At 35.2% G+C, this 17,269-nt stretch overlaps 1 protein-coding gene across 5 annotated transcripts; it reads left to right on the top strand.

Moving 5' to 3' along the window:
* LOC140790268 (serine/threonine-protein kinase TIO) lies at positions 1 to 17,024 on the top strand. 5 transcript variants are annotated; one of them, XM_073140257.1, is made up of 23 exons: positions 1 to 319; positions 2,737 to 2,881; positions 2,968 to 3,042; positions 3,658 to 3,750; positions 3,856 to 3,930; positions 4,017 to 4,109; positions 5,599 to 5,662; positions 6,123 to 6,207; positions 7,107 to 7,179; positions 7,263 to 7,331; positions 7,427 to 7,507; positions 7,604 to 7,712; positions 7,797 to 7,904; positions 9,473 to 9,611; positions 12,432 to 12,603; positions 12,746 to 12,850; positions 12,930 to 13,460; positions 13,934 to 15,082; positions 15,162 to 15,395; positions 15,549 to 15,692; positions 15,773 to 15,853; positions 16,240 to 16,428; positions 16,621 to 17,024. In XM_073140257.1, the coding sequence occupies exons 2-23, from the start codon at positions 2,792 to 2,794 to the stop codon at positions 16,864 to 16,866; spliced, it is 4,005 nt and encodes a 1,334-aa protein (XP_072996358.1). In that variant the 5' UTR covers positions 1 to 319; positions 2,737 to 2,791; the 3' UTR covers positions 16,867 to 17,024. The 5 variants fall into 5 exon arrangements, with proteins under 5 accessions (XP_072996358.1, XP_072996359.1, XP_072996357.1 ...); XM_073140258.1 differs by having other exon boundaries at positions 2,729 to 2,881; XM_073140256.1 differs by lacking the exon at positions 1 to 319 and adding an exon at positions 1,627 to 1,785.
* Positions 17,025 to 17,269: the final 245 nt, after the last annotated feature.

The raw sequence follows: 17,269 nt of genomic DNA, 5'->3' as shown, positions 1-17,269 counted from the left end.
ACCAAAATCCCGACCTTCTTTATCTAACCGCCATTGAAAATTTGAAATCCCAAAATCACCACCCTACCTTTGCCATCTTCAACTCCTCTTCCGCCGCCATCGCCTCTCCGCCGTCACCAAGATCCGCCTCCTCCCTCCTCGATCTTGTCGCCACCAAGCTCCGCCACTATCGCCTCTCCGTCGTCACAAAGCGCCGCCGCCATCACTACTCTGCCGCCACCTAGATCCGCCTCCTCCCTCCTCGATCTGGTCGTCACCAAGCTCCGCCGCCATCAAAAGATCTGCCTCCTCCCTCCTCGAGCTCGCCGTCACCAGCCTTGTAAGTAGATCTTTCTATTAATACATAAAATTAATTATTAAGCCTGTCCGTAGTTAATTTGTAATAGATGACATATCAGTTAAATAATTTTCAGTTTGTCTAGAGATTCAGATGCTAATTTTAGCGCATTGCTGTCTTCTCTATGTTTTAAGGAAAAATCTTCCCTCGGAGATTATAGATATTGCTTAATATGCATTCTTTCTGCACCATTCTGAATTGAATTTGATGCCTAAACTGATGGAAGTTGGTCAGTTATATTATCGCTACCTGTTACTGCTCATGTCCGATTTCCATAAGTTTGCTTTACCTTCTTTTATGACTAGTATTACTACAATGCACTTGAAGGAGGACGACTTTTTGGATAGTTGGATGTTTAGGGATATTGATTATTTTTTGAACTTTTGTTAATTTAGTTTGTTGAAATGAATGTGAACTTGTGTTAATTTAATTTTCTTAAATTTAGTGTTAATTTTTATCTAGACTTTGTATTTGAGTTTGTGTTAATTTAATCTTGTTTTGAAGTTGGTGTGAATGAAAATGATTGTACGTTGTCCACAATTGAAGTATGTGAAGTTAGAAAGAAAATCTATTTGTATGTTGATGCTCAATTATAATAAATTATTGTTGTTTAATTTTGTTAATAATGTTATATTATGTAAAATTTGTTATTTTCTTCTAAATTTTTTTATTGCTCGCATTATTTATACACATATCTTAGCCGATCTTGAAATCAAATTTAACGAGGTTACTTGATCGGACATTGAAAAAGAAATTTGTTGTTTCTGGTTTGCTCATTTAGATGATGAATAGTGATGTTGTTGCTAATGATGTATTATATATTATTTGTAAAGATTGATTTTAATAACTTTATATGTACTTGATATGCAAGAAATTATTTTTATAAACTTCCTAGTATTTTATATTAGCCGTGTCCAAATAAAATATTATAATTCATTCAAAATCTGATTTGTATTCGTTTAAAATCCAATACATATAATTTTAAGATCCAATTCAGATCTGACAAAATTATTTAATTTGTGTCTCCGTTTAGTTATAATATAATTTTTTAATTTTGCTATCCGGAAAATGTGAATTAGCTATTACTAAAAAACAAAGGATTAAATAACTTGCGTCGTAATCCGAACCGTCCATTTCAAAATTTGACGGTCTATATCCTAGGTGGGAAAACTCAAATTTCTCTTTCTTTATTCAGTTTCGAAGTCCTAATTTACCTAAATCCAACCCGACCCGACCATTAAGCTCTACCTATAGTCTACGTAGGTAACCCTAAACACCCTTTTATACCGGGCCGGGTCGACTCCACTTGCCCGAAAACCCGACCCGTTTCACTAGAATGGGCGGGGAAAATATTTAAACACCCTCACGCTCTCAGGCAACCCCGAAATTCTTGCAAGCCCTAGTGAGGTAGATCCAGGGAAGTAGAGGAGCAAGTGTAGATCCGTAAGGTGATTCTTCTAGATGCATTCTTCTCTGTTTAAGATCTTTTATATGACCAATTCGATCGATCTTTGAGCTCAAATTTTGCTCAAAATTTATCTCAGATTTAGGGTTTTGGTGTATTTTCTATATTTTGTTTTCCTCTTTGTTCTTGATCTCTTCTATGACGAATATGACCCATATATTACCCATCTTATTCAAAATTTAGGGCATAATTAGGGTTTAGGCGATTCTCCTAAATGACGTTTTTCTCTTTGTTCTTGATCTATCTTGAAACGAAATTGCTCGATGTTTTGTCTCATTTTTCTTGAAATTGTCTCAGATTTAAGGTTTAGGATACTCTTCTAAATATCTTTCCCTCTTTCGTCTTGTTCTGTTATATGACGAAACTGATTGACCTTTTTGTCCATTTTTCGTTTTGTGTTCACCGATATTTATTATTTAGCTTGTTCTTCAATTTTATATCAAATTTAGAAAGATGGAGGAGTTTCTCAATTCTCTTACTGTGGAAGGCCTTTGTTTCATTCCGGTCAAGAAATTTCTACCAATGAAGAAGATTGTTAGCCTTTTTGTACATTATGTTGTTTAGTTGCATGCTTAGAAGTACACGATCTGCTCGATGATGAATTTGATCGATCTTTAGCCCATTTTCATCAACAATTTCTCAGAATAGGGGCAAAGCTGGATCCTCTACTTAGGGTTCCCTATTGTGGAAAACGCTTGCTTCATTTCAGACAAGAACTTTTTCTTGCTAGGAGAATTCTTAATTCCTTGTGCAATTTATCATTTAATTGAACTCATAGAAGTTTTTGAATCTCATGTACGATGTTTTTCATCAAGATTTTACCCCCTTTTTTCAATTTTATCTCAGCTTCGGACAAGCCAGCTCTGTTCTCTAGGATTTCCTCTTTCAGCAATAGAAGAATTTAAATTTGTTAATTTTAATTGCAGTTTTGCAGGTACAAAAGCTTGTATAGCTGCGAAGAGTTTCTTGTTTGGTTACTAGATTATAACATGGCGGTGGAGGATTACCATGTGATAGAGTTGGTTGGAGAAGGCTCTTTCGGGAAGGTGTACAAAGGAAGACGCAAGTATACGAGACAGGTCAGTATGAGCTGTTGAAATCAGTGAGTTCAGAACTTCAGATACCCTGATAGATGAAATTGTTTTTTGAATTATTTTTTCCCCAGACTGTTGCAATGAAGTTTATTCTTAAGCACGGAAAAAGTGACAAGGACATACATAACTTAAGACAAGAAATTGAGGTACTGTTCAGTTTAACTCTAATCTTTTCTATTTTACTAAACAATGGCGTCATGCAGTTGTTAAATATTGATGATTCTCTCAGTTATGAGAAAGATTGGTTCATCATACAATAGTTATATTTTCTCTTTTTATGGGCCTTGAGATAGTAATTCAAAGTGGAACACCCCACTTGAATATTATGAGTGAGGATACTATGATGTCCAATTTAGTAATTTACTGACCAATGCCATCAACTCAATTACTCCAGTAATTGCTTGTTGTTCTAATGTTTCCATACATATTATATCTTCTTTCTTGGTGGTCAACATTAATCATTTAACATCTTCTTTGATAAACAAAATTGTCATATGTAGAAGTACCTTTACTCACGGGAAAACAGGAGAGTTGCTTTTAATCTTAGCATGAATGGTCATTCCACTTATATAATCATAACCATTTATTTACTCAGAGCAAACTCAGAGCAAATAACTTATTTACATGCTTACTACTGGGAAAAAGAAAATCTAAAAGAATGGTTGTCATAGTTTGTGTTATTTGTTTTTTCTTTTTCTTTTTAAAGTTTTCTTAACATGGTTTTTGATCTTTCATCCAACTTTAATTCTGCAATTTGATAGATCCTCAGGAAGTTAAAGCATGAGAATATAATTGAAATGCTTGATGCATTCGAAACACCACAGGAATTTTGTGTTGTTACAGAATTTGCTCAGGTATCAATATTTGTTTCACTACTTGTCAATTTTTCCATTTTTATATATGTAAAAATTATACATGAATTATCCAAGCTAATGCTTTCACTTCTTGCCTTTTTTAAGGGAGAACTATTTGAGGTTCTTGAGGATGATAAGTGTCTCCCAGAAGAACAAGTTCAGGCAATTGCTAAACAACTGGTACTTGACTCAGCAAATTGATGCCTTTCTTACCTGGCGCCTGGCATATTTTACATGATGCATTCATAATCTGATGTTTGTTTCAGGTGAAAGCATTATATTACTTACACTCTAATCGCATAATCCATCGTGATATGAAGCCCCAGAATATCCTCATTGGGGCAGGATCTATTGTTAAGGTAAGGCTTTTCCCCATTTTTTTCTTGAGACTAATTTGCTCTTGGATGTACAATCATAGTTGTTAAGAATAACTCTTGATTTTGCTACGCTCTTTCTGAGTAACTTTTCTCCACGTATCCTTACCCTGCAACAAGTGGATATCTTGTGGTGATGTTCTATGTGCTTGCATTCTTTTATGCCTCAGCCATTAAAGTGATCAGCTATATTTGTTGTGTCAGTGTTTAGTAGTTCAGCGTGATTTAGGCGCTTTTAGAAATTTTTTCATCTAAGATAATGAAGCTAGCTTGTTGAATAATTAAAGTAGTTTAAACTTTGAAATTACTTGTAGAACCTGGATGTGTAAATTTTTATAGAAAATTCAATGATGGCATTAAGTGGTCTTTTTTAGATATTACCAGAAGCATAAATAAACTAACAATCTCGTCTTCACTATTTGTGGTTATATCTAGATGTGCTTCATGGTTCCGTGTTTGAGAGCCTTATTTTCTTCTTCTTTTTTTCAAATTTTTGATTCCATGAGATGCTTTGTATTTTTTTAGCTTGTTTGTTTCTTTTCCAAGGCTTCAACTATCAATGCAGTAATTAGTTCTATAGTTGTGTGTCGAAGAACATGGAGTGGTACTTAATTCTTCTAGAGACATATCAAATTTTCAGATGATTGGTGCTGCATATTTTTGTTTATAATCTAGACTTGTCAACTTAGTACACTTGTTAGTTATCAATGGTCGTTATATTTTATATTCTAACACTTGCTCTCACATCTGGGCTTGAGACTATTTGAGAGGCTGAAAAGGTGAATTTGACTTATATTGGTGGAAGTTTTATATTTTTTTGGTAAAGATAATCTTGACAGGATTTAAACTCAAAAAAGCTAAAACTGTCAGAGAACAGTGCTTTCTATATTTTATATTCTAACAACACTAAATCGGAGTTAGGTCATCGAAAATATTGTGTCCTCAATACTTCCTTTGAACCTGAATGATTGTTTCACATCCTACATCTCCGTCAATTTTTGTTTGCATATAATATCTTCTAAATTGCAAAGGTGCGACATTACTTGAGCAATGAGATGAAATGAAATGTTGAAGACAACGAAGAGTTCCACTTTGAACTTGGAGGAAGAAATGAAGATAGTGCCAACTTGTGAAGTTTAGGTTTATCCTTCCTCAATAGTCATTAATTGCTGTCGATCTAGTTCATGTTGTGTGGGACTGCAAGCTTTCACTTGCTGAGATATTTCGTACGTTTTACACCATCTTTGAAAGAAACATTTGTGAGATCCTTCCAAGAATGTTATGTACATTCTCCTTTATAGTAATGTACTTCTGATTATAAATTATGCCTATTCTATTGAAAGATAACTCTCAGGCTTTTAAGCATTGAGAGACTTATATGTGCCTTTTTTTCCTTTCTAATTTTGTTGATTTCTTCTTTTAAGATTCCCTTTACTTTCTTTTCCTCTTGATAGAAATTTCCTTTTATTTACAGCTTTGTGACTTTGGATTTGCACGCGCGATGTCAGCTAATACTGTAGTTCTGCGTTCTATAAAAGGTAAACCTCATAGCACATTTCTAGTAAATTAATTTCATGCGAGCATCTTGATCCTTTTTGTTTCCTTTTAATGTAGAAATTGTGTGTATCATAGCATAGACATCATCTCATGCTAATCCTAGTCCTTTCATTTGATATGTGCATTAGCAGGCATCATCGGGTTATTTTTAGGATACTAAAGTAACATAAATCGGTATAGTTCATGTTCAGATAAATGATAAGAAACCCAACATGTGTGTATTCTTTTTAGTTTTTCAAAATTTGGATCCATGTGTAGTCACAGTGTTCCGTAAGGTAGTTAGTGTATTCTTCCTAAACTTGACTCATACTTCTTCTAGTGTGAATTGACTGCTCCATAAAACTCTACATCTTAATTTTGGAAAAAAAATTATTTAACTTTGTATAAAGTGGTTCTTTTTCAGTCTTTTTGTTGCTTAATTTTATTGAGCTCCTTCTGTAGGTACACCTTTGTACATGGCTCCAGAATTGGTGAGGGAACAGCCATACAATCATACAGCAGATTTGTGGTCTCTTGGGGTTATTTTGTATGTCAAGTGTTTGCTCAAAATTTTCTAGAAATAATTTTCACTTAAAGCCAATTTGATTCTATTTTTAGTACTTCAAGCGATTTTCTATGTAGAATTTGTTTTTGATTATTAGGAAGTATTTTGCATCCTAAATCAATAATGAATGCTGACATATATTCCAAATGTGAAGCTACTTTTGTTAGGCCTCTATCTGTGGACATGCTAACCATGTGCATACTAAAAACAGAAATAGGATACTAGTACAGAATTGCAGACTACTGTTGATTTTGCTGTGGAAATATTAAAGCACTTGCAAACATATTCAGGTTGAGATGAAACTGAGTGCATAAAAGAAGAAAGAAAATCCATTGGAAACAAATTCTTTATAATAATCTAACATTCATTTTACTTGATGTTCTGTGAGATTTGCTAAACCTAGTTCATTCACTAGTCACAGCCAATGAACTATACTAGGAACCTCTAATTTGGGGAAAGATACGATGGAAAATTGTCTAAATGAAAATTTTTGTTTGAAGTAAGATGATGATGGGCTGGAAATGCATTCAGACATTAGATAGCAATGTAATTCCTTTTTAATCCCATTATCCTATTTTAATGCTCTTCATGAGTCGGACAGAGAATGGAGGCTAAAGTTGAAGAATGATGAGTAAACGCAAAGACAAGCTAGTTAAATAGTCCATCTAGTAAATCACAGAATTTTGAGTACTTACTGAAGTCTGAACTGCAAATGACTTATCTTATTTGCAGAAGCATTGAGACCATTGCAATTAACCTACGTCTAGTTGGTTTCTGGTTTCTGCTTGTTCTGCTTCAGAATGAATGATCCAATTGGTGTTTTTTTTTTGTACATTCCATTACCTAATCGATAAAAAAAACTAATTTTTGTAAATGGCTAGGTACGAACTATTTGTTGGTCAACCTCCATTTTATACAAATTCAGTGTATGCACTCATTCGACACATAGTCAAAGTAAGTCTTAAAAACTTTTGGTATACATTTGATGCCCTGGGCATGTTGTGAGACCTGATATATATTTTCTCGTCATATGACAGGATCCAGTAAAATATCCAGATAATATGAGTGCAAACTTTAAAAGCTTCTTAAGGGGTTTACTCAACAAGGTCCCAATTAACTTTTCATCCAAATCTGCAATGGGAAGCTCTCAAATTATTCTATTCTACTGACAATTTTATTTTTCATGATAATTATTAAGCAGATTCCCCAAAATAGATTAACTTGGCCAGCACTATTGGAGCACCCATTTGTCAAAGATAACTCAGGGGATATGGAGGCTGGGGTTAGTATGGCATAAAATAGATAAAATGGTGTCCTTTATAGATCAAATATCATATAATGTTTGCGTGGGTGTTATATGGACCTTTTGATATTCCAGGAAACCGAAACTGCAGCCAATTTAGTTGGAGGATGCAAAACAGTCAAGAAGGGAGAGGAGAACAAGATGCCTGCTTCGACAACCAAATCTTCTGTTGCCGGTGCTGAAAGTCTGATTATATGCTTCTGTACTATAGTACCTTTATTTCTCTCTAGTTGCTTAATATTTCAGACAGTAACATTCTTTGTGACAGGTAAAACCACTTCTTTCCATGATGAGAACAATACTCAAAAACTTGCCGTTGATGGCGCTTTGCCAACTCTTGTGAATCAGCATGAAGTTTCTTCTTCACCTATATCAGGTAGCTATGTGAGCAAGATTTTAACCACCACCTTTTTGTGGAGGGTAGTCTACTGTACTCAATGTTTAGAAGCACTATAACATATTCTAATGGATGTTGACCTGAGTTAGTTTTTAATAGTCTTAATCTAGGTCTAGAAACCAATTCAATGTATAGTGGTACACATTCATTGGAGTTCAATGTTCTAAAAAAAGGTTGTGGCGGCCACCATGATAGACGCGCCCTCTAAGCGATATGCTACAACCATAGTAGGTTGGAAAGACTTTTTGGGGCTGTGGCATTTTACCGCTTTGAGTGCAATCAATAGTAACTAAAACATTTTCCCCATTTTCTCAATTTGTCCTATGTGGAATCTTGGTAAAAGAAAATAAATTGTGTTCGCTAATCAAAATCCAGTCTATGCTTGAAAGATTTTTATCTGAATTTTCTTGTCTTGTGATCATACATTTATTTTAAATTGACAATTGAAATATAAGCTTATCTCAATAGTGGTAATTTGGTGGAAATTCTTGCACTCGGGGCTGTAGATGATTGCGAAACTTTCCCATAGTCGACATTTGTCTTTTATTCTTTGTTTGTTTTTCTTTTGACTAAGATACAAAAGATGAAAACCAGTACATACGTTGTTTTATTTTCAAAGTTACATAAAATGCTCGTATCTATCATGATTTGAATGTTTTCTATCCTTTTTTTACTTGATTATATATTGCTAGATAGCTTTAAAAAAATATATTTGTAACTTTTTAGTTTGAGAATTGAGACCCACCTTGGGCTCATCTGATTCGCCATGGTGTCCACTCCCCGTCTCATGCCAGGAAACCCCTTGGCGACTACATACCCGCCTTGTGCTTTTTAGAACATTGCTGGAGTAGTCTATGTTCTTTTATCTTCTTAGTTGTAGGTAAATAATACATTCAAAGTTGACATTAACTTGTGACTATTAGAATCTACTTGCTTTTAATTTTTTCTGTTGTACAGCAAATAGAGACACCTATGTCTCAAAAGATATAGAGCAAATAGTGCTGTGATACATGAAATTTCCAATAAGTAGCTTCTTGATGCAAATGAAAGCATTGGCCTATATTAACAAAATATTTGGTGTCATATTATTCATGGTGAATCCTAACATGCTATGATACCTTTTCTCATTTAAAAAAAAAAACCGCTATGACACCTAGAATGACTGAGATGTCGACAAAGTAAAACAATTCAAGAAATTCAAAGTATTATGTGGAGAACGAAACAAATTTGCATTGCCTTCCATATTTCAGTAAGCAGAAAGATGAACCTGATGATATAGGTTTCAGACAATCTTTTAATAAGTCTGAACGCATGACAAATTCCATTCATTTTGAGCTTTCCATTTTGTAAAATAATCCTTATAGAATTTTCAAGCTGCACGGGCTAATACAACGTATATTTACTCAACTTGTCATCGAAACCTCTGATATCAAAGTGCAAAGATCTGATATTTTCTTTGTTCTATGTCATGTCATAGAACGACATATTTACTTATGCTGCTTGAACTTTTTTCTAATCATCACCTCATAATTTCTGCATGCTTTCAGATTGTCAAGTTTTGGATAGACTGGAAAAAACTTCACGGACAGTGAAAGGTGCTAGCAGCATTGGTCAAGATAATGAAGCATTGTCAGCCATTTTGTATCCCTTAAAGAATTGGTTGGGTAAATCTCCTAGTTGTTTCAGGTACACCATTAGTTTGCCTTTGATATACAGCATAATTCTTACGCCGGCTATTATTTGAGAAACCCAGAATTGTGAGGTGAAGCATGCTATTCATAAACTTCTGATTGGATCTGTCTAATCCCTCGTGATAAAGCTTTGTTAAATGTGTTTCTTTGTAAGTAACATCAGCATGATAGCATGAACGGTCATGAAACAGACATTCCAGATTTTTCTAAGTTGGCTCGATCTTCTTTTTTTTGTGCCATTTTGTAACATTTACATGGCCATCCATTTTTCTCTCCATGTATGCCTTTGGGACAGTTTCATGCCTTTGGGACAGATTTTTCTTTCCTTCTAGCATTTCTTTTTAACTTCTTTTAAACCACGTGTATGAGGTGATATTATGAAGGTCCTCAGTCATTTTGTAAAGTACATAGTTTTAGACTTAGCATGAATGTACAAAACAATACCAATTCTTGTGCCAATTGTGCATGCATATATCTAAACTAAAATTAGAAATTCGAGATAGTGATAAGTGTGTTAAACGAAAAGTTTTTTTTTTGCACTTATGCACGTATAAATTTATGCTTTCCACGGACCTGTCTTATATAACTTCACACTTTATTTCTTATTAGGCATTCTCTGATGTTCTAGCCAGAAGCATGCAATTATTCTTGAAAAGTACGTCATGCACACTAGATTTTTGTGAATGGGTTTCTTGTTTGTTCTTACGTTGCCTGGCATGTTGCATTATTACAACATATGGTATAGTATGTTACGATCTCCCTCGAAGAGGTTCGAACCAACTTGCAACTGATTCTGGACAAGAAATAAAAGCGGAAGTTTCAAGAATTATTCCAGAAGTTCTATTGGTTGGATGTTCTTGAAAATTGGATATCTTGTAGTTTTATAAGAGATCTTTCCAACGAATCTAATATCATGAGATTTGGATGACTATATCCGAAGATATCGTTGAATTAGAGTGAGATAGACCTGTAGGATAAATGTTTGATCTACTTGGATTGGTTTGCACGTTTGCTACCTTTAATGGCTGGATTAGTGCAAAAGTTGATATGCTCTTGGGTGGAGATTAGGGAATAGAGATTGATGAGGATATTAGGGGGGAAGAAGGAGGTTAGAAATTGATCGAGAACCTTGTCAACGGAAGAAAGTGGCTCGGTTGGAAGTGGGGAGAGCTGTGACCGGCGGTCAAGAGAAAAAGAGAGGAGATAGGGGGCGACAAGTCTTAGCCAAATAATCTTTGCTTAATGATTGATTGATTAAATTATTCCTGTACTCCATATATATATATATATATATATATATATATATAAAGAGAGAGATTAGTCCTGATGTAACGCGTACTAGGCTTTTCTTTAAGAACTTACATAAGAGAGAAACATAAATTAGAAATAGACACAACATAACTGAATTAGTTTTCCTTATCATTCTCAGATTAGTTTTTCATTTTGCCATCTATAGTGTTCGAATATGCAAAAACTTTGAATACAAAAGTTGTAGATTAGGATGTCGTCTATCTTATATTCAGACGTCTGAAGAATATCTTCTAGAAACTACGCCAGAATTTAACTGAATTGAACTTAACTAATTAAATAAATTCTAATATATTCAAAATCTAACTAAACCACAGAAGCAGAATATTGAAGATAATTAGATTTGATCCATTGAGCCAAATGTCCCCATGATGCAATCCGACTTAACCCGATTTACATCACAGTATTAATTCTATCATGTTTTGTTTATATCATTTCAAGATACATGCATTTTCTACATAGTAAGTGGATCCAATTAACCTTATATACTAAGTTACCTATCATAATTTATATCATAATTTATTAAGATCCATATCATAATTTATTAATATCACATGGCATCTTGCAACTTTTAAAAGAAAAGGCATGATTTGATTGCATAAGCATGACCATATTGTCACACGGTATTACGAACTTACTATCTTCTCTAAAACCTTAAGCTACTAGAGCAAAATGTTTTGATCCTTTTAGTCTAACACTTCCCCTCTTAGATATTTTGCTTTAAATTGTTAGGTTGGCCATATGGGATTTGAATTTGGAACTTTTGCTTTAATACCATGTTAAGCCACCATCTTTTCTAAAAAATTAACCTGATAGAGAATGCCTTTAATCCTTTACATAGGGATGTCCTAGTGCGTGAGCATCCTGCCTATGCGTAGTCTGGGTGGGAGATGGACATAACCTCACCATCATGCTATTTGCGATGCGTGAACCATAACCTCTTGGGTGCAAAGGGCAAGCCTTACATACATAGAAAATGCTATTCTTTTTTTTTCAATCCTTTATGGGCTCACAGATTTTACTGTTTGGCAAAACTTTAAAAACAAATGTTGTTTCTCATAGAGTAAAATTTTTTTTTTGCAACATGTTAGGATTTTCATTCTTTGTGTGATAATGTTCGCTAAATATTATTAAGGATATAATAAAGCAACAAAAAGTGAACTGCATACCAGAACAGAAGAAAAAGGAAGAACTATATATAGAAATATATTATATCTAAATTTTCTGACTCCTTTCCTCTACAATGCTACCAAGTAACTATCATTTATTTCTCTATGTTCATCTTTTTTTTTAATGTAATTCACTTGATAGTCTCTCATTTTGCTTTAATTTGACGAATGCAGTGTATTGCATCTATTGCTAACTTCAGCATGTTAAAAGGTAGCATTATAAGATGAGCCAACTCTTTGGTGCAGTATTAGTATAAGCTCTTTATTCCTTCTCGTCTATTTTTTCTTTTATTATAAATGTGGAGTGATTTTAATTTTGATTGTTCATTTTTTTGCAGTGAACTGAATGTTGATTACGTCAATCAGTCATTCAGAATTCTCACAAACATGATTTCAGCTGGATCACATCAATCTTGTGCAGTATGGGATGACATCATAAATGTGCTCCTTGAGTTTACTTATGCCATTATCAAACTGAAGATTTGTGATCCTCATGTTTTAGCAGTAAAGGTTATATTGCATACTGAACTTTTTCTATTCATTTGTGATTCAGTGCTTATAACAATTATTTTGGTATAAGCAGCTAATGTATTCTCGTGTCAGTACATTGCATGCTAATCTTATAAATATAGTGACTTTCAAATACTTGCAGAGTCTTGCCATTTTAAAGAAGCTACTTGATAATATTGGAAATGAAGATGAAATTGGAAAGCATTATGGAAAACATTGGACTTCCCTCAATGAGCTTTATTCACAGGTTTCTTCCTGTTACCCAGTTGAGCTTTCATCCCTTCTCCTTGGATTAGTCTTTAGCTGTGACGCTTTGTGAACTGCAGATTTTGGTCTTAACAACAGATGCATCAGGGAGGATTGCCTATGAGTCTACTGCATGCTTTTCTGTTATGTTATCTCGCATTGCTCTAGGGCTGAAAACAGCCAATTCAGCCAAGAACTCAAAACCAGTGCAAGAAAATCTTCTCCAGATTGTTTATCATGCTAGGGAATCACAGTTGTTGGAACTCCTGTGCAAATGTTTAGAAGCTTCAGGATCGAACCTCCTGTCGGGCTCTGTCAATTTGATACCAGCAGCTTGTGAGTCAAGCAAGGCTATTTGGTACCTAATTCATGCTATGGAGGTTGTATCCGACAATAGACAATATTCTGTTCTTCCATTAGCTCATTTGCAGCAAAATTCTCTTTGCCAGCAAGATATCAGGTCACAAGAGCAAGGTTTATTGGCGGATGCAGATCCAATCAAACTAATTAAGATGGTTGTGAAGTTATTTCTTGCATCAAAACCTATGCAGGTTGCAGTTTACTACTGCTTTCACAATGGTCCCGAATCAGCTCTCCATGCTGCTCTTCAGGTCTCTCTCTTTCTCTCTCTCTCTCTCTCTCTCTCCCTCAATAAATTGGCAATGTTCAAATCCTTTCACGCACATAAATATAGATTTGCTCATTTTTTGACAAAATTCCATTATATGACTCAAAGCTACTATTACATTTTTCTTTTGATTCAATTTGCGTATTGGTTTATTTGTAAAGACCTCATATCTCTTTATCACTTGAGACTCTTGTCCCTATAATAAAGCCTGATGTCAACACACCAATTTCCGTGATGAACATGATTATACACATTGGATATATCTTGTGCACTAAACAATTATATCTCATTATGCACATGCCCAGTTTACCTGATTTGGGGAATTGACCTATTTACATTTTTCTGAGTTCTTTGTAGATAAATTTTCCTTCTCATTCGGAGACCTATTCCTTCATAAGCTTATTGATGTTTTCTAGTTACTACACTGATACATCCTATGGAACCATTACTTTTCAGCTCATCTCGAGGATCTGTTTATTGGGCACATCTGTCTGTTCGGTGATGTGTGGTCTTCCAGCTTCTCTTAGTACTGAAGATGAAATTGATTGTGGGGGAGATGGAACAGTTGTATGTGATATTTTTTCCTTATTATCTTTATGTGCTTCAAATTTAATCAAAGATTCCAAGGAGACAGGGAACCAAAAGTGTAAATTGTCCAACCCCCGTGCTTTGGCCGTTCACTGCTGCCTTGCATTGGCAACAATTGCTGATGGCTTGATGTCGGATGGAAAATACTCGGCATCATTTATTCTTACTAATTCTCAGAAAAAGCAGAGATCACGGTTGTCGGTTCTTGTCCACCTTTCTTCCTCTGATGATACTGTAACAAGTTGCCTTCAACCGCACTGTGCATCAGCAATGCTGGCGTTATCATCACTTGTTTCGCTTGAAAATGGAGGGCATGAAAAGAGTTCTATCTGTGAAGCAGCACTTGCTTTGTTTCCTCCAATGGCAACATTACGCACCCTCCTGCGGCTTTGGTTATCTGATGATAATAGTGAAGCTCTAGGAAATCATAATGGAGGGATCTCGAATTGGTATGGCCTCAGGGATGGAAGCATTGGACTTCTAGCGACAAGATTGATATGGGGAGGACCTCTGGCTATTGAACAAGCATGTTCAAATGGCATCCCGCAGCTTCTTACACGTTTGCTGGCTGATGGGCATCTGAAAGATTCCGCAGATGGGAAAGATTGCCCAAAGGGTAGAATCGGATTGTCGCCAATAGGAGTGGTGTGGACACTTTCCTCCTTGTGTCAGTGCCTTTCTGGTGGTGCTTTCCGTGAGATCTTGCTTAGGAGAGAACATATAAAGTTGATAGTTGAGTTGATATCTGATGTACACCTAGAGGCTCTCAAAAACTGGATGGGGCTTGGTGGTGGAAGCAGTGGAGTTAGAGATTTGATAAATCAAGTGGTTGATATCTTGGCATTTCCTTTTGTTGCAGTGCAGAGCTCTCCCAGCATCCCATCAACCTCTGCATCAATCAACAGTGGTTTTCTTCTAAATGTAGGGTCACCTGGCATGAAAATCGCAGCTGAAAATAGGGAAATGCTCAAGGCAATTGAAGCCTGCTTACCGCAGTATGTTCAGGTCCTATTGGAGGTCATATCTCAATTCCCTCATTCTTCATCCTTTTGCTCTGTTTTTTAGCACACTTTCTAAGCTATCAGCGTTTCTCCAGGCTGGTGTTCCTGGCTGCTTTATTAGGTGTCTGGACTACATTGATTTGGAACATCTCGCAAGACCCATCGCTTTTGTGGCAAAAATGGTGGGCTACCGTCCAGTAGCTTCAAAGCTTCTTGCGGAAGGCTTGCTAAATCCCAGCAGAGTGGGGAAGTTGCTTGATGGTTCTCTTCCAAGGGAGGCTTTGCTCGACTTCCTGATGATAATTTCTGATCTTGCTCGAATGTCAAAGGTTCATACTTAATCATTTTATTATGTTATCATGAACTACTACCGTTCCTCACTCCATTAGCCAGTTATTGATGTAATTGCCCTGCAGCTTGAGTTTTTATTCTCTTCAAAAGATGTTGCATAAACAATTGGTATTGGATGTGGTTTTGTGCAGGACTTCTATGATCCCGTTGACAAAGCAGGTTTGGTAGGTTACTTGAAAGAATTTCTATGCAACGATGATTCTGATATACGTGCAAAAGCTTGCAGTGCTATTGGAAATATGTGCCGACACAATTCCTACTTTTATAGCTCACTTGTAAGTAATTGTGTGGTTATCTTTCCTAATTTAAATTGTTTGGTACTACGTGCTCATATTTTCTGTACCTCTCATTCCAGGCCAAGCACAAGATTATTGATTTCCTAATTGACAGATGCGCGGATCCTGACAAACGCACCCGAAAGTTTGCATGTTTCGCAGTAAGATTTTAGCATTTTGCTGTGTTGCTTTTGAATAATTCCAAAATATTCTCCTTTTCCTTATGAACCATTAGTTTTGGAATTTTAGGTTCAGATAGGAAATAATGTTTATAATATACCTTGAAAGTGATTTTAGTAAATATTATTCCATTTGCTTCTTGCTGAATCAGAATACTTTTTCTTTTACATCTATAATTGCCCTACATGATACTCGTTAACTTGCTAATGTCACATCATAAATTATCGACTAGTTGATAATTCTGAGGAAGAACAACCCTTCTTCCTGACAAATTAGGGAAAGAAATAGGAGAATCTGGCTAGATGTCGCAAAGAGTTTAAATTATCAAGAAAGACAGGACATTAGACTCAGCAATGTCCTTTTGCAGGTCGGCAATGCAGCATACCACAATGACATGCTTTACGAAGAACTCAGGAGATCCATACCTCAACTTGCGAATCTTCTACTTGCTACAGAGGAAGATAAAACCAAAGCCAATGCTGCAGGTGCACTCAGTAACCTAGTGAGAAATTCCAATACACTCTGCGAAGACATCGTCTCCCAAGGAGCCATGCAGGTTTGTAAGATTTGAATTATTTTCAAATTTTCTTTGTTGTCCTTCTAACATTTATTTTACCTGTTCACTCGATAGCATTCTTTACACGTTGTCAGCTACAAAATTTGATGTTGATATCACAATGTTACTACTACAGTCTAAACCGCCCAAGATCATTGTGCATCTAATCCCATCTATATATCGATCTTGTAGGCTTTAATGAAGTTGGTCAGCAACTACTCCACTATTGCCTTGAGCCCGAGTAGGAGAGATGCTTTAAACGATTCGCCTCTTAAAATTGTCCTCTTTGCGTTGCGTAAGATGTGCGACCATGCCATATGCAGACGCTTCCTACGTTCTTCTGAGTTGCTTCCGCTCTTCACTCAGCTCAAAGGATCACCTGATCCAACCATTTCTGAGTACGCCTCTGTCATTATCAGTAAAGTGGCTCAAAAGTAACATTTCACGTTCCTAAGTTAGGGCCAGGAGTAATCGCTCCTAGGCTGTCATCTATACCATCCCTTCTTGTATCTATTGTGCATATGTTAACTTGATTATTGTCAAATGACTAGATTAATATCAGGAGATTAACTATAAGAAATAAATTTTCTTATTAATATAGTAATCAAATAACAATTAAATTTTTTTCTTATTTTATTTCGTACAACTTTTAAAATTTTATTTACTAATAATTTAATTATTGTTGTCTTTGATTATGCAACATCTAATTACTTGTATATCTTACATCCAATTTAAAATATTATCAATTTTCAATACAAATGTACTATTCTTTTATCTTTTTATGTCACATCAAATAATTATTACTTTTTACACTAATTTTTAATTGAATAATAAAAATAAG

Source organism: Typha latifolia, chromosome 6 (genome assembly GCF_019914945.1).
Source record: "Typha latifolia isolate L0001 chromosome 6, TyphaL0001v2, whole genome shotgun sequence".
In the NCBI taxonomy this organism is placed as follows: Eukaryota; Viridiplantae; Streptophyta; class Magnoliopsida; order Poales; family Typhaceae; genus Typha; species Typha latifolia.
Note: the sequence above shows the minus strand (reverse complement) of the source record. Positions and strands in the feature narration are given on the sequence as shown.